Raw genomic sequence first — 17,084 nt, forward strand, 5'->3', positions numbered from 1 at the left:
CTTCTTACTTATTGACTTCTGTGTTTTTTAGAAGTCCTCATGTTTTAAACTTATACATTTTTACACCCGTAGGCCATCTTAGCAAAAGCCTGGTAAATAAGTGATTACAGCTCTAAACCAGAATTATTTTGGTTCAAGTATGAAAAGCACCAGACAAAACAGGTCCAACAGGGCTGGGGGAAATCCTCGTAAGAGCATGCTCACTTGTAAAGCGTGGAGGTCAACATTTAAAGAGTGACCCACTAATACCGCATCACGGGGAAGCAATTTCTTTAGTTTGTCATGAATCTCTGGCAGTTTTGTTTTCACTGGAAGAAGAATCTTTCTTGTGATTCCTGAGTATCTTCAAAACAAAAATGGCAAATATAAACCAACATATTAGCAACTTCATTTACTAGAGATTATTTCAAGCAAGACACATAAAATACATAGATTACAAATGTGACCATGTCAGATTTATAACTGTGGCTTCCTGTATAAATTATTCTAGTGTGATGAGGACATAGCACAGGGGGATTTATTAAACTGGTAAGGAAATGTTTTGGGGCCTGTTGGGTGAAGGAAGGCTGCTGAAAGTAGCAGAAGGGATTTTCCAGATGTGCAAAAGCGTGAAATTAGGCCCAATCTTAAAATTTTGGGGATGAAATGTAGCTTGAATTTTGCCTGGTTTCATTATGAAAGTTCCACACAGCTCAGCTCTTGGTACCTCTGAAAGTTAGTGAAATAATATACTCATTTTATAGAGCACAGGCCTGGATTGCTATCTCATGCTCTACCATGTCTTCTATAACTAGCAGTAAAAGAGTAACCTGTACTGGATAGTAAAAGAGTAATCTGTGCTGAATCATTAACCTGTAATCCAGGCTTTTCTTGGAACAGTGCAGAAAGCTAAGTGCATCAGACATTCTTGAAAGGCCACATGGACCAGACTCAGTCTGACTGGCTCTCACTTTTACAGGAGAGGCACGGAGGAAGTTTATATACCGGATACCTGGTGAGGTAGTTCAGTATCTGGGTTTCAGGTTTTATAAGCTCATCCATGATGCACCGACCCTTTGCATCCACCAGTGAGACTCGAGTTACTTCATTCCCCTTCTCAGTGAGGCACTAGCAGAAATAAAAAGAAAAAAGTCAGATCAGAAATCAGCACTGGGTTTATTGCCAATCAGTTGTCTCAAGAATACCAGCAGATTAAAATCTGCTTTGATTGCAATAATTGCTATCACCACTAAAAAAGTTACTAACCTGGAAGATTTACCTTCTATTACACCTCTACCTCGATATAACGCTATCCTTGGGAGCCAAAAAAATCTTACCGCGTTATAGGTGAAACCGTGTTATATTGAACTTGCTTTGATTCACCGGAGTGTGCAGCCCCGCCTCCCCAGAGCACTGCTTTACTGCGTTATATCCAAATTCGTCTTATATCGGGTGGCGTTATATCGAGGTAGCGGTGTACTAGTTTTCAATAGTGCAAACAGTTCTGATTAATCTTTGACGCCCATTACAAATGTAGCAGGTGCACATGAAATTAATCTTGTTAATTAAACGCAGTTAATCTTTAAGAGGAAGAACTGATCACAGAATAACTTCATACTTTACACCCAGAGTGCCACAACTGATTGAATTTTGCAACTGCTCTGCCAAGAAGTGCTAAAGCAAGAGATGGGCCCACCTATTTAAAAAGGGCGCAGGTGATGCCAAAACAAGGCTCTTCTTCAAGGACCAAAGTGCATGAAGGGGCAATCCTCAGCGCAGCACAGAGCCTGAACAACTGTGTTGGCGCTGGGGAAATGCATAAGGAGAAGGAATCCTCCCACTTCCCCATCTCTAGTGTGCAAAGGCTGCAACAGCCCCCATGATCCTCCTCATGTCCATTCTGCAGAGAGAGGGACAGTCTGCATAGCAGTGGATCTGTCTGTCCTGCCTCCTGCATGGTATGTGGGGAACCACTGTGGAGCTGAGTGTTATGGTGGGAGCATTAACGCATACGTCTTGGCTATGCTGCATTTTTTTTTTGAGAACTCTCTCACTGGGGAGGCTGCCCTCGTGCTACTGACAGAAGAATTGCTGGTGCAGATGGGCAGATAGTGTCTTTACAACTGTGTTTTTTTGGTAGAAATGCTCTAGAACACGCAGAGGATGGCTGACTTTATTTTTGGAGCCAGCGGAGGTTGTACAACTAATTTCTTATCATTCTTTAAGACAAGAAGTATTTTTATACCATTTCACAATCCAGCCCAAAGAGGGGGCTGCTGTCTGTCCTCGGGCTCTCGCATTGTGTGTGGACATAATTCTCACACCCAGGGGATCCTAGAAAGAAAAATAAGAGATCTGAGAACAAGAAGAAGAAATCTGTCTCATGTAACTCATCAGGTATAGATGAGGAGAATGAAAGCCTGAGATGACTTTGCTAAAGAGCCTGCACTCCTTGTGCAACTAAAACTCCCAGTGAAAACCAATGGGATTTATTTAAATATATTAGGCTGGGATTTTTACCAAAATGTATATGGCCTGACCTTCTAAAGGATAATCGTATTTTCTCATCTCTTCCAAGGTTAGAATATAGCTGGTCAGACCATGCTTTTCCTTGCCATATTTCTCAATGATCGGGTCTTTTTGCAGGTCTGAGTTCTTAGAAATACGTCCACTAGAGGCAGAAGCTGAACCTATAATAAGAAATTACACTTTTAAAAGCTGCCAACAAGTTCATACAGTATCCAAGAGTGGATAAACTACTGTACTTAACCTGCACACTATCGCATTTCACTTTGAGTGGTGGCAGAGCTAACTAGCGGACAGAGCAATGGACTGGACTCAGATGACCTGGGTTCTATTCATGGCTCTGCCACTGACTTGCTAGGTAACCTTAGGCAAGTCGCTTCATCTATCTCTGCATCAGTTTACCATCTCTAACATAGGGATAATAATATTGCCCTGCTTTGATACATGCTAAGTATTATAATTATTTAAAATTTCATCTTATCTGTTGTTGCTATTAACTCCTCAAAGCAAGCAGAAAGAGAGATCTTTCCACTAAGTCAGTGGTGCTCAAACTGTTTCAATTGCCCTTGCTCCTCCATTAGTGCACAGCCAAGGCTTCCTCAGCAGCGGAGCTTGTGCTGAAGGTGGAGCTGGGGCTAGAGATAGAGAAGGAATGAGGGCGGAGCCAGGCAAGGGGTAGAGTGGAGCTGCAACTGGGACCGGAGCTGGTCTGGGGGCGGAGAAGGAGTGAGGGCAGAGCAGGACTGGGAGGATGAACAGGTTTTGGGGAGGACTGAGGCTGGAAGCGTGGTGGTCCCTTCCCACCCCTGAGGGGGCTGGCCCCGGCCCTGCCACCTCTCCCCCTTCCCCCAAAGTTCCTCTGCACCCCAGTTTGGGGATCACTCCACTAGGTGATACTAAGGATATGTGTTACACTAGGAAAATACAAGTTCTAGCAAAGGTGTTCGTTACAGTGTTTATTGAACTATCCAAGTTATTTTTTAACCATTGTCATAGTACGTGACAAACAGAATGGATTTTATCCACACAATCCCCCTGGGAAATAAGGCGGTATTTGCCCCCTTTTAAAGGGGAATGGAGGCACAGGGTAGGTTAAATGACTTGCCCAAGGTCACAGAGGAAGCCTGTAAATTAGGAACTGAACCTAGGTCTCCTGATGCCCCGTCCAGTCCCCAGATCACCAGACTAAACAAGTCTTTCTACCGTTATGTTTGAAGTCACATAAAGAAGCATAACTTCAGGAAAAACTTATCTGAAACTCCAATCTGTGACTGTAGCTTATTGTCCAGATTTTAGAAAACTTTATCTATGAATACATTACAAAGTAAAACTTGCTAATTCATCCGTTCAGGGCCCGATTCAGTATTCTTTGCACTGCGAATTTACACTGACTTTAAGTTGAGTTTTGAGTGTGCAAAGAGTGTAAGACCGATCCCTAAAATTACAGTTAGGATCACAAGGAATATAAATAATGAGAAGCCAGCTGTCACCACACTGTAGTTTACCTAGTTCACTGTTCAGCATAACAAAGAATTATTACTGAGACTAATGCAGAAGTCAAGAAATGAATACCTAGCAAGCCTGAATCTATTTCAGAGTTCTTTCTCTTATAAAATACATTTTAGAATGATAGTGTAAATACTTACAACAGCTTCATAAGAGAAAAATTTGCAGCTTTAATATCCCTTTTACAATGTTGTTGTTGTAAACTTCCTTCACATTTACTTTTGGTAATAAGCAAAACAGACTAATAGAAATTAGCTAGAGATATTTATTTCAGAGTTAAACCAGTTGTATCTTGTAATCCTGCATAAACTATATTTAGTTTAAAAGTGATTGCATAGGATACAAACAGATTCAAAACATCCTCTGAAATGGGTAAACAATTGTTGAAACTGACAGTGCAAAGCGAGGTACCTTGTATGCTGTTCTGATGTTTCATACTTATTCCTTCTCCACACACACTAGCTATAAAATTAGCTGAAGTAGGCGGTAAACTGAATCTCTGTTATCGAACAAAAAAGAAAACATATTAAAGGACTTTGCTGCACAAACAAAAGTAAAATATTTCAAAATTAAATTAACAAGTAAGGAACAGTACTCTTACTACTATGGAAATTCTGACACTTTATCTTTCCCCATGCCAAATTTGCCACTAATGTAATTCCACTGAGGTCAAAGAAGGGTAAGTATACAAGACTAACTTAAGTTAGAGACAAAGGTGTCCTCAGTGGTTCAGTGCAATTTTTTGTGTTTAAGTGAGTATGATTTGCAACTAACTTCTTGAGAAACTGCTCATGACATGTTTCAGAGGGGTAGCCGTGTTAGTCCATGTGGCACCTTAGAGAAATTTGTTAGTCTCTAAGGTGCTACAAAGACTCCTTGTTGTTTTTGCTCATGACATGATGCTCCATAAATCCACAATCTGCACACCATATTCTTAAGTAAAATGCTGTTAATTGTTACAGCGGTAAGAGTTAAGGAACAAGCAGCAGTGAAAACTAAAGTGACCTTTATTAAAAAAATATAATCATAATTAGCTTTGCAGCTGCCTGGTCCCCCCCCCCCCATCTTCCTGTCACAAGCTTCCACCTCTGTTCTAGATGGACCACCCCTTTCCCTCTACTGCCGAGAAATACTGCTGTCTCATTATTCACTTATTTCTGGGCTTCGCCCATCATTTATAAAGAACAATACATTTTCAAGGGAACATCACAATGATTTAGCTGAATAATACAGGACTCTTTTGTAGCTACTCAATTATCATATTATAGCCTTGGCTTTCCAGAGGCAATCAGGCTCAGTGCAGCATCTCATTGGCAGAAGCAGAACTGATGGTTCCTTGTTCCTGGAAAGTTAGGAAACTGCTCTAAATTAGAAACATATGTTTGCTGCAGCTAAGGGAGAATTTCCTAAGATTTTACTGATTCAAAGCACACTGTTAAAATAAATAAGACATATAAAGGGGATTAAATGTAGCTGGGCAAATTAAAAGAACTTTACTACATCCTGCCTCAGCAATAATCTCTTCAAGGAACAGGAGGAATTGTTACCATAAAACACAGCATGGTCTGCAAACACTATGGGACAGATCCTCAGCTGGTGAACCTCTGCCAATTTATACCCACTGAAAGCAAGTCCTAAGTCTACTGAGATATATTTAGAATATCCTCACCCTCTTGAAGATGCAGAAAATATTATACATGTAGTGTGGAACTGTTGATGTATTTTATTTAACATTTTATGACTTCAAAAACTACAAATCTTTAATCACTCTGCTTCTAATATCAGAGCTTGATCCTTTGTCCTGGGCTAATATCAGAGCTTGATCCTTTGTCCTGGGCTAACAGCAGGTAGGAAGGGAGGGGGATTCTCTCATATTGCCCCTTGGGATTCAGAGATGTCCACTTCCCAGTGGGAGGAGAATAATTTCACTGTAGCAGTTAAACCACTGGGGCATTGTTGGCTGAAAAAGCTTACTTGATAGAAACACAGTTTGGGAACTTACATGTTGAAATGCCCTTCTGAGATGTTTGAACTGCAAATAGAACCTGTAGAAATAGAGCTGGCTGACTTCCTGAAGAACAATAACCACAACCTTAGCCAGGTGTCTTTGGTGATAAATACGGCACCAGCTGCATTAGAAATCAAAGCAATACAGTTATCAATACTTTAAAATTAAACAAACATAGGACCAGTTCTGTTCCCATGTAAGTCACTGGCAAAGCTCTCACTGACTTCAGTAAGAACAGAATCTAGCCCTTTATCTTACATATTGGTCCATACAAGCACATCATCATGTAAACAACGTACATGGGGAAGACAGAGCTCTGAGCTTTACTGTAGTATTCATCCCCATAACTTGCCTCATGTACATGTTCATCAAAATGAGTACACAATCAAAATCTAGCTATGACTCATCTATATAATAGATGGCCGATATGGTGACAATGTTGCAAAAATAATCAGAGGATATTTAAAAACAGTACTTATGTGCCTTTAGGTAGGTTAGCATATGTACAGTGGCATGGGATGTGATTGTGTCCAGAATATAAACATATACTATACCTGGGTTGCGCTGCATTGTGACGTTTTCCCAAAGCTGCGTACTTTAGGAACTCATATACCTGTTCATGGCTGATTTCACAATCCTCACCAAACAACTCAGCTGACAAGCGGGATTTCTTCTCCTACAAAAAGTGAGTGCAAGCAAAGAACCATTTACATGCCCAACTAAGTAAATAAAGTAGGGGTTCAGTGGAAAAAATGAAGGGGATTGTATTGCAAAAGGGCATCTTAATGCTATTGGTGTGATAGGACCAAGAACATTTAAAACACTATTTCCTATCGCTAGGTTTCCCTCAATCATTAGGCAACATTCTCCTTTCCAATCACATGGTATTATTATTAATTACTAGTTACAGTAGCTTAGGTGCCCAGTCAGGGACTCTGCTGTCTAGCGCTGGACAAACATACAATAAAGAAAATTTCACTGCTCTATAGAGCTCAAAATCTAGGTTAACTCAGCTGTTGTATTCTGCCCTCCGTACACACCTCCCATTGCCATCAGTAGAGTTGTGCCCATTTAAACCAAGGCTAAATCTGTGTCCCTTTCATGCAGGTTTACCTGTTTAAACCTTTCTACTCAGTTTACACTATCCTATCTGTTCTGGGCAGATGGGTTTGCTGTCCACTTGCAGAAAAATCAGCACAATCAAAGGAAAACAGCAGCAGAAAAAGTCACAGAGATCACTTTATTAGAGTCGAAATGAAGAACTCAACATACAAAATTCAGTTTAGCAGTTTATGGAGTCTGCATGTGTCTCTTACTTTGCTAGAAGGGAGCAAAAAAAAAAGTTTTGGGGACTTTCATAGGCAATAAAACCAGTTCCAATGGAGATTGTACGATCCATTGCAATTTTATAAGATATTCTACATTATACGCAGGTAGGGGAAAGGTGCCATGGCTGCAGTTGCTAAAATGAAAGGGAGGCTGTGGAACTGTACTATATAGAGGAGAAAAGTAGCTATGGATTGGAGTGTGGTGAGCAATAATCATGCCTTGAATGCCTACTGAAAGTATGGAGAACTCTGCCACACCAGCACACAGGACAAGGAAAATAGAAAGAGCATATGGATCCAAATATAGGAGGCACTGTGAGACTCCTGCAAGGTGCTGAGTGCCCTCAACTCCCACTCACTTCAGTGGGAGTTGAGGGAGAGATCAGCACCTTGCAGGATGAGACCTTTTTTCATCATATATAGCGTTATTACACACACTGAAAATATTTCCCCTACCATATATTGTGGATGCGATTCTGATACATTCTGATTGATAGTCATGACACAAAATGCCATGTGGTAAAATGTAGGTACTGTTAAGGCTTCTCTCATTACATTAGCATGCCCTTTGTTAAATTGTATTTAATAATCTGCTAATATAAAATTGAGCTAGTGCACATATTGAAGTCATAAAATCAGATAAAAGTCTAAAACAAGGTCCCAATTTTGTTAGGTCCAAGTATTTTTACTAAGGTATTCTTAAACACAATGGCTCATAATCATAGTTTCTCATCTATCATGCTAGGTTGAACAAATATGTAACGACACTTTTAATGAACCCTAATGAAAGAGCTACAAAATAGTCCAGCAGCAGTTTCCATTAACAAAGTCTACCTGGCAACTAGCAGGTATCTAGACACTTCAGGCTCTAATCAGGTGCAAATAAGACTCAGTTTACATGTTTGATATGCTTATAATTTCCCCAGAGTAGATACCACACTAATTTTAACTCGGGTATCTAATGTATTGTGCAATAATTGCTTTGGGCTGACTTGTGTCATATGACCTTGTGCTATGTTCCATCAGATGTAGATTTACTGATGTAATCTGATGCAACGCTGCTCAAAGATGTACTTTTCTTTAAAAAGCATGTAGTTGTTCGGTGTGGATCATGTTTATTTTTATGAAACTTTCTTAAAAACATTAGTATTTTCTAGCAGAAGATTTTAAAGTGGAGATTCAAGGTTTCAAGTTTTTGCAGCAGGAACAAAATTTATTATTACATCTACAACTAATAATATACAACACATACTTTATTATTATTATAGTTAATTCTTACTACTACTAAAATGCCTATACAAGGCTCGAGGTGCCCTAACAAGAAATTAGTAATACAATAAAATCTCAGCAGCATTAAAATAATCATTTCAAACAGCCAGCCGCCTACATCTATCATATCATCATTCTACAAAACAAACCCTCAACCCTCTTCAAAAACTCATAACTTTTGAACAGCTGTGTTATTTCACAGCTGGCACAGATGTGAAAAATTACAAATCTCCCTGAAAAATGTGGAATTCAAACTTTCCACGAGTTCAGCATATATTGTGCATGTGCTGAGAAAAGGCTGAGAGATGCAGATGTGACTGACTGACTGACACGGAGATATGAGTTTTGGCTGGGTTGAGGCCTTGGCTAGAGCCACCTGGCCTACTCTTGGCTTCTCTCAAACTGAGGCCTTGGCTACACTTGGGACTTCACAGCGCTGCCGCGGCAGCGCTGTGAAGCGCAAGTGTAGTCGCGCTGCCAGCGCTGCAAGAGAGCTCTCGCAGCGCTGTATGTACTCCACCTCTCTGAGGGGAGTAGCTTGCAGCGTTGCGAGCGAGCGTGCAGCGCTGCAGGCACTGATTACACTGGCGCTTTACAGCGCTGTACTCGCTGCGCTCAGGGGGGTGTTTTTTCACACCCCTGAGTGCAGCAAGTTGCAGCGCTGTACAGCGCCAGTGTAGCCAAGGCCTGAGCCTGCAGATCAGGCCACCTAAAGCAGCTGGGTGAGAAGGGAAAAGAACATGCAGCATCTTAGGAGAAAATGGATGTGACTCTTGAAAAGAAAACAGGATAGGTTTTTTTAAGGGGGGAGGAGAGCTGCAGGGCCGGCTCCAGGCACCAGCTTGCCAAGCAGGTGCTTGGGGCGGCCACTCCGGAGAGGGGCGGCACGTCCAGCTATTCGGCGGCAATTCAGCGGATGGTCCCTCACTCCCGCTCGGAGCGAAGGACCTCCCGTCGAATTGCCGCCACAGATCGCGATCGCGGCCTTTTTTTGTTTGTTTGTTTGTTTTTGCGCCGCTTGGGGCGGCAAAAACCTTGGAGCCGGCCCTAGAGAGCTGGGTGCTTTTTTCTCCTAAATCCTTAAATCTTCTTATCCCTCCTCCCCCTACACTTTCAAACGTCTCATCTGCAGGCTCATCCTGAGAGAAACCAGGAGCAGGAAAGTAGAAAGGAATTATACACGCTGGACTAGTAATTGTAAAAAAAAGTCTGTACAGAGTCATATATAAAATGGAATATATAATAGCAGGGAGTTTGACTTTTGCCACACCATTCATGAGGAATAAGAGCAAAAATACCTCTTCAGAAGGACGTGATCATGAACTGAAAATGAGCTAATAGATATAACTATGATGGATCTCCACCTACATACATGTGTAATATAACAAATTATTGATTACACTGATTACCTTACGTTGGTGCTGGTTTTGGCAAGTGTCTTCATCTACTTTCCTTTTCTTTTTAGTTTTCTGGGCTTCTTCCACTTCTTCATTACATTCATGGGGCCTTTGGTGTCCAATTATGCAGGTTGCCTCAGCCATTTCATTTGCAAACATTGCTTAGAACAGACTGTACCTACATTTAAAACACTAGAAATCAGTCATACTCTTGGTAATGGGTTTTACATTTAAAAACAAGTCCAGTCATAATTTCATTTGTAATATGATGTGAATTTAGCTGTGTGACCCAAGAACTTGTTAATGCCAGCTGGAATGTCCTGATTCTGGTACATACATTCTGGTTCACCAAAGAATATCGTGTGAACAGCTATAATACAGCTGTTCAATAGGGTTTTTAAATGAAAGCCAGGATCACAATGGTCATTAAAATCATTGTGCAATGTATGTGTAGCTACTAGGTAGGGAGTTATGTATATATATACTGATAATATGTTCTTCGTGTCTGTATCAAGGTATGAGACACCAGCAGAGGTGAACAAAACAGGTTTGTGTCAGACAAGAGACATTTATTCACTTGTCTCTCTGTCAGGATGTAAATTAAGCATTGTAAGCTAACACAGTGGAAAACTATGTATATACAAAGGTCAAAAAAGAGAGGTGTAGCCAATAGGGAAGCAGCACGCAGGAAAAATAAGCCACGGGTAGTTATCCTTTCTGTGAGTTCAGACAATGAACTTTGGGGAGTATAAGTAAAAGGCAAAGAAGACATCCCCTTATTCAGCACCTAAGAATTAAACAGGCAGTGTGTTTACATGCATGAATATGAAATCTCAGCCAACCTTGCTTGAAGTGCTGCCGAGGACTTCAGGGTGAGATAAATTTCTTTAGACAGGACGTTAAACTGTTAGCTAAATTTAGCCTCTAGAAAGCGTGTTATGATTTTGTTTTATATGTACCCATTTGTTTCCAATATTCTTATTAACTACCCCTTGAATCTTTGGTAATAAACTTATCCTTGGTTTCACTTTATCTCAGTGCTGTAGTATTAAGTTAGGTACTAATCCTGAGCTGAATCATACAAGCTGGTGCATACACTGTTCCTTTGGGGACAGCAGATCTGGTATTTCTGTGCGTGTTCAGTGGATAAGGGGCTGGGCACTACAGGGGAATGCTTCAAAGGGTACGTCCAGACTACCCAGCGTATCGGCGGGTAGCGATCGATTTATCGGGGATCGATATATCGCGTCTCTTTAAGAGGCAATATATCGATCCCCGAACGCGCTCCCCGTCAACTCCGGAACTCCACCGGAGCGAGCGGCGGTAGCGGAGTTGACGGGGGAGCCGAGGCCGTCAATCCCGCGCCGTGTGGACCCTAGGTAAATCGATCTAAGATACTTCGACTTCAGCTACGCTATTCACGTAGCTGAAGTTGCAGATCTTAGATCAATCCCCCCCCCAGTGTAGACCAGCCCAAAGGGACTCAAGGACTGGGGAGTACCTATTATTAACCTGCAAAGCAAAATAAGGGCTAGCATTGCCCAGAGGCAAATGCTTGGGTGGCTAACAGGCTGCTGGATGCAGGGAGCTGACACTCAACTAAGCACAAGCAAGTTCCCCTCACACATGGGGCGGGGGGAAAAAGGTAACTCACAGTTCTGGATACCCCAAAAACCGTCACAAAGTATAGCACTGTTTTAAGCACGCCTTGGTTCCCATTTAAACATTGATATTTCTTGGGTTAAGCACAACAATGGATTGGATCAGCAAGGAGTCAACTGTACAGCAGCCTGATTTTCAAAACTCAATTTCATTGCACTGCTGCTACTAATGGAGAGGTTTTGTCCAGTCCATCATGACTCTTACTTCTTCAACTTGAACAGAGTATCTGCCGAGATTCAACTTCAGAAAGGCTGACTGGGAAGGTTTTCTCTCTGAATTGGATGAAGCCATCTGTAATGTTACTCCAGCACACGAGCACCATGGAAAATTTGTCCCCCTGATGCGGAAGACTGCCCAACGGCACACCCCTAGGGGATGTTGGACATTTCTGAAAGCCCAGGTACATATAAAGACAAGTCAACAATATAAGAAATATTCAGAATGGTGAAGAAACCCCTGGGCTTGGGGAAATGCTTACGAGCGAGATTAGAGAGAAGCGACGCAACCGCTGGAGGGAACGGAGTGAAATAACAAATCTGTGACATAATAGCTAAAAAGCATAGGCCACCATTTGCTAGCTGAACCCTGATGGACAACAAGCAAAGCACATCGCCACAGTCTCTCCCAGCTAAGTGGCACACCAGCTCATCCTAAATGGTAAACCAGGCCACAAAGCAAAGTGCAGAATGAAACAAGTCAAGCAGGAACTTTGCTTGCTCCTTGGAGACAGCAAAGTCCACAATGAGCAGTTCAACACTGAGGAGCTGACAATAGTCATGAAAACCCTGAAATGTAGAAAGAGAGCTGGACTCGATGGTATAGCTAATGAACTATTATTACTACATGCACCTCAGGACGAGAGTACAGAAATGGCTGCTTCACTTTAACTCTTGGATGGAGATAATGCATATACACAGGGTGTGGAGACAGGCCAAAGTGGTTGCACTACTTAAACTACATAAAGACCCTAGCTCTGCAAAGAGTTACCTCCCAATATCCTTACTCTGCTCAACCTACAAGCTATAGGGGCTGATGATGATGGGTAGAATAGCACCAATAGTGGAAGGGTAACTGACTGAAGACTAAGCCAGTTTCTACCCAGGACGTTCATGCTGCGGCCAAGTGGCAAACCTAATTCAATACTTCTAAAATGGCTTCAAAATCTGCAAAATTACAGGGGCTGTGTTTGTTGAGCTATCACCTGCTTATGACACTGGAACCGTTATGCACTTCTGCTGAATTGGCAAGAATTCTGAGAAATAACAAGATAGTATAGTCATCTCTTCCTTACTCTCGAACTGATGTTCTTGTCAAGATGGATGGCAGAAAAGTCGATGGTGTACTCAACGGAATGGATTGCCCCAAGGTTCAGTGCTATCATTCTTGCTGTTAAATGTCTACACAAATGACCAGCTAGAATTTCCCAACATGCAAAGATTTACTTATGCAGATGATCTTTGTATCGCTACCCAAATGGAAAGATTTGAGGACACTGAACTCATTCTAACTGCCTCCACTGAAAAATACTATTGCACATGGTTCTTGAATGCCAACCCTAGCAAGACACAATTGTGCACCTTTCACCCGAAACACCATCAAGCCGAACAAAAACTCCAGATATTGTGGGACGGTACAATCCTTGAGCACTATGAACATCCGGTGTATCTTGGGGTCACATTAGACCAGTGGTTCTCAACCTATTTACCATTGTGGCCACATATGGAGCTCTCTCTGTGTTATGTGGGCTGCATTCACACAATATATATACTCCCTATATCGCCCTGAGGTTGTCACATGGGCTGCAGTTGTGTGCTGATTGGGCTGCAAGCAGCCCATGGGCTGAGAACCACTGCCTTAGACCAAATGCTGACATTCAAAGAGCACATCAAGAAAAAGAAAGTGAACTCCGAAATTGTATTCTCCAGAAACTAGCCAACATAAAATGGGGAGCTGATCACAACACACTCCGAGCAATCTGTTTCACCCTGTGTTACTCAAATGCAGAGTACTGTGCCCCAGTCTAGTTACACTCAAACCATGTACACCAAATTGATACTCAACTCAATTAATCCTGTAGGATTAACACAGCAACTTTGAAACCAACTCCCACACTGTCGCTATACTATCTTGCAGGGACTGCACCACCATCTGTGAAGTGGGATGCCTTCAATAAAAAGGATCATGCACCTGGTTGTCTCCCCGAGACATATACTGCATGGACACATTCCACCATGCAAGAGGCTGAAGTCCAGAAAGAGCTTTGCCTCTCAAAGTCCCTTACTTCAAAATACTACTGTGGAAGGCTACAGTGTAACAAAATGGCAGGAAATGCCGATGATCTTGGAGAATCTGGTTTCTTCAGAACAACTCCCCCAGGCACTGGCCTCAAATGACAATACTGATGTGCTCTAAATGAAGAGAGAGCTAGAGTGGCAAAGACTGGTGATAATGTGACCAAGTGGAAGCTGAAGAATGAACCCAAATGTGATTGTTGAGAGCCTAGGCAAACACATCCTGTACTCCTGAGGAACTATTAAAGGTAAGTGACAACACCAGGTCTTGCCTGCAATTTTGGATGGACAAGCTATGATGATGAACTCAAACAGAAATGGTTTCTTATTCCACCTTTCTGAAAACCCTAACTTCTGTTTAAACTCCTGTACTGACCTCTGTGACATTCTATACCTTGGGGGAGCACCCGGTAACCCTCATATTCCTCATTTATATATAATTGTGATAAAGCAGGCCATGTGAGGTATCAGGAGAAAGGTTATGATCTGCTGAAAGTCACTGTTCTATCGAAATATGCATATCATTAATGCATATGAAGTTATAAGAATTGTGTTGTATGGTTGTCACTAAAATATGCTGTGGGTTTGGGAAGCGCCCAAATACTAGCTCTCCAGATACAATGCCAAGGAAAGTAACTAACGTCCGGGCGGGTGTCAAACCACCATTAACAGCCATTGTCCAGCAAGGGAGCTACAATTCAATGACTCACCTGCATAAGGCCACACCAGGGGAATTGCTCAACCTTGCCTAGGGACTCAGTAATGCCCACCAGACATGGACTAAGGCCAAGGGTATAAAACAGAACACAGGCCCAGCATGTGGCCACTTTCTCCTGCCCCCACCTATGCTGCAAGCAACAAAGACACTCAGAAGACTGAAGACCCCAACAGAGGGGACTGGCCCAGTTTAAGGGACAAACCTGTACATTAAGAACTGCAATATCCAGTGGGGTGAGAAAAACTGCTTAATCTAGATGTTGCCCAGTGTAATAGGCTGCACCCCGGGGATCCCGTCACAACCTCACACAGCATCTCAGGGTGCAGGAGCTTGTTCCTTACCTTTTAACTGGTGATGGTACTAAACTTTGCCTGTCAGTACTCCAGTCACATAACCCTGCTGCTCTTGTTTAGTGATTTTCCTCCAGCTATTGCACAGAAGAGGTGAACTGCAAAAATTAAAATATATAAAAAATAATAACTTTGCTATACCATCTAGTCCAGTAGCTTTCAACCTTTCCAGACTACTACACCTTTCAGGAGTCTGATTTGTCTTGAGTACCCCCAAGTTTCACCTCAATTAAAAACTACTTGCTTACAAAATCAGACATAAAAATACAAAAGTGTCGCAGAACACTGTTACTAAAAAATTGCTTACTTTCTCATTTTTACCAGATAATTATAAATCAACTGGAATATAAATATTATATTTACATTTTAATGTATAGTATATAGAGCAGTATAAGCAAGTCATTGTATGAAATTTTAGTTTATACTGACTTCACTAGTGCTTTTTATGTAAGCCTGTTGTAAAACTAGGCAAATATCTAGACGAGTTGATGTACCCGCTGAAAGACCTCTGCGTACCCCCAGGACTACATGTACCCCTGGTTGAGAACCACTGATCTAGTCCACCCTCCTCCTCCCAGTGCAGGATTATCTCCAGGCTTGGAAACTTTACCAGACTCCTACTGCCCAGAGATCAAAAGATGAGTGAGGTCAGAGGGCAACAGTCTGGTGAAATGCCAGCCCATGGGTGGCACATGAACCTCCTGCTGGGGGGAGGCCAATCCCCCCGACCCCCCTTCTGCCTAAGACCCTGCCCATCCTCCACCCTTTCCGCCCCCTCTCCTCCGCTGGAGCACCAGGCAGGCGGCCTCAGCACCGGAATGCTGGGCAGAAGTGAGCACCGGCCACAGCTGCCCCAAGTCCCAGCTGCAGGCCTGCCAGCCCCAGCGCGGGCCATGGGGGAAGAGCGGGAATTGGAAACAGGCAGGAGGCGGTCTGGGGGTGGAGTGTGGGCGGGACCATGCTGGGTTGCTTGGGGAGGCCCTGGTCTGTGTGATACGGGCCACCCATACCAGCCTGCTTCAGTTTGTGGAATTTCTTCTGGAGCTTTGTTCTTAAGACTCAGGACCGGCTCTAGGCACCAGCAAACCAAGCATGTGCTTGCGGTGGCACAATTCCAGGGGTGGCATACCAGTCATTTTTTTTTTGCTTGGGCAGTTGCACTCTCGGAGCTTGGGGAGGCAAATTTTTTGCTTGGGGTGGCAAAAAACCTAGAGCCGGCCCTGCTTAGACTCCACTCAGAGGCTCCATCTTTTATATCAGGCAGTGAGTCAGAAAAACATGAAGCCTTCTCTCTCACCATCTGTATCTGGCTTCTTTCTTTGAAGCTTCCACAGCAAAGCCTCCTGGTTTTTGTAGGAAGGGAGGATTCCATCACAGCCTCCTGCCTGCTGGAGGACATGGGGGTGTTTCCACTACTCCAACCTCATACTTTGTTTTGTTAAATTCCCTTCTCCTGTAATAGTTACAGCTGCTTCCCAAGCAGCAGCAGAATGAAAATGGGATTATTTTTGGCAGGCTCACTGCTGCCAATAAGGTTATGAAGAGCGGTTGTGAAACTGACTGAGGTTGTGTTAATTTTACTCAGATACAGTGTGGCAAAGCCCTGAGCAGCAGCAGAGGCACTGGTACCATCTGGCTGCAGACTCAGGAAAAGAGAACAGGTTTACGCCTTGGCAACCATAATGGGTAAAAACATGGCCTTTCTCGAGGGGGTGCCATGCTGGAGGGGAGGGTTCCCCACGATGCCCGCCCATGTGCCCCACGGGAGGGGAGGGATCCCCCCCGGGCCCCACTGGAGGGGGGTCCCCAGGATGCCCCCCCAGTGCCCCACTGGCGGAGGGGGGGGGTTGCCCAGGATGCCCCCTCCGTGGCCGCCGGGGAGGAAGGAGGCCTCCCACAGCTGCCCCAGGGTCTCACCCAGTTCAGCCGGTGTCGGCTGCTCCCTCAACCGTTTCCTCGGCTATCGACTCGTTCTTCCTGGGCCCGAGCGGAACGGCCCGGCTCCCCAGGGGTGGGCAACTGCGACTTCGGAGCCAGACCGGAGCAGTAG

General features: G+C 43.3%; 1 protein-coding gene across 2 annotated transcripts in view; it reads right to left on the reverse strand.

Annotated features, from left to right (window-relative positions):
* Positions 1-17,044, reverse strand: part of REXO5 (RNA exonuclease 5) — a 28,826-nt gene extending 11,782 nt beyond the window's left edge. The window contains exons 1-10 of one of the 2 annotated variants that reach the window (XM_024204720.2): positions 16,952-17,044; positions 15,026-15,132; positions 10,026-10,191; positions 6,574-6,692; positions 6,014-6,140; positions 4,423-4,510; positions 2,520-2,669; positions 2,225-2,313; positions 992-1,107; positions 205-343 (exon numbers count right to left, since the gene is read on the reverse strand). In XM_024204720.2, coding sequence (XP_024060488.2) covers positions 205-343; positions 992-1,107; positions 2,225-2,313; positions 2,520-2,669; positions 4,423-4,510; positions 6,014-6,140; positions 6,574-6,692; positions 10,026-10,172 — 975 coding nt within the window. In that variant the 5' untranslated portion in view covers positions 10,173-10,191; positions 15,026-15,132; positions 16,952-17,044. Of the gene's footprint in view, positions 1-204; positions 344-991; positions 1,108-2,224; positions 2,314-2,519; positions 2,670-4,422; positions 4,511-6,013; positions 6,141-6,573; positions 6,696-10,025; positions 10,192-15,025; positions 15,133-16,951 lie in introns of both variants that reach the window. The other variant, XM_024204717.2, reaches the window with a different exon arrangement.
* Positions 17,045-17,084: the final 40 nt, after the last annotated feature.

This window comes from Terrapene carolina, unplaced genomic scaffold (assembly GCF_002925995.2).
Source record: "Terrapene carolina triunguis isolate 2854851 unplaced genomic scaffold, T_m_triunguis-2.0 Scaffold93, whole genome shotgun sequence".
Classification (NCBI taxonomy): Eukaryota; Metazoa; Chordata; order Testudines; family Emydidae; genus Terrapene; species Terrapene triunguis.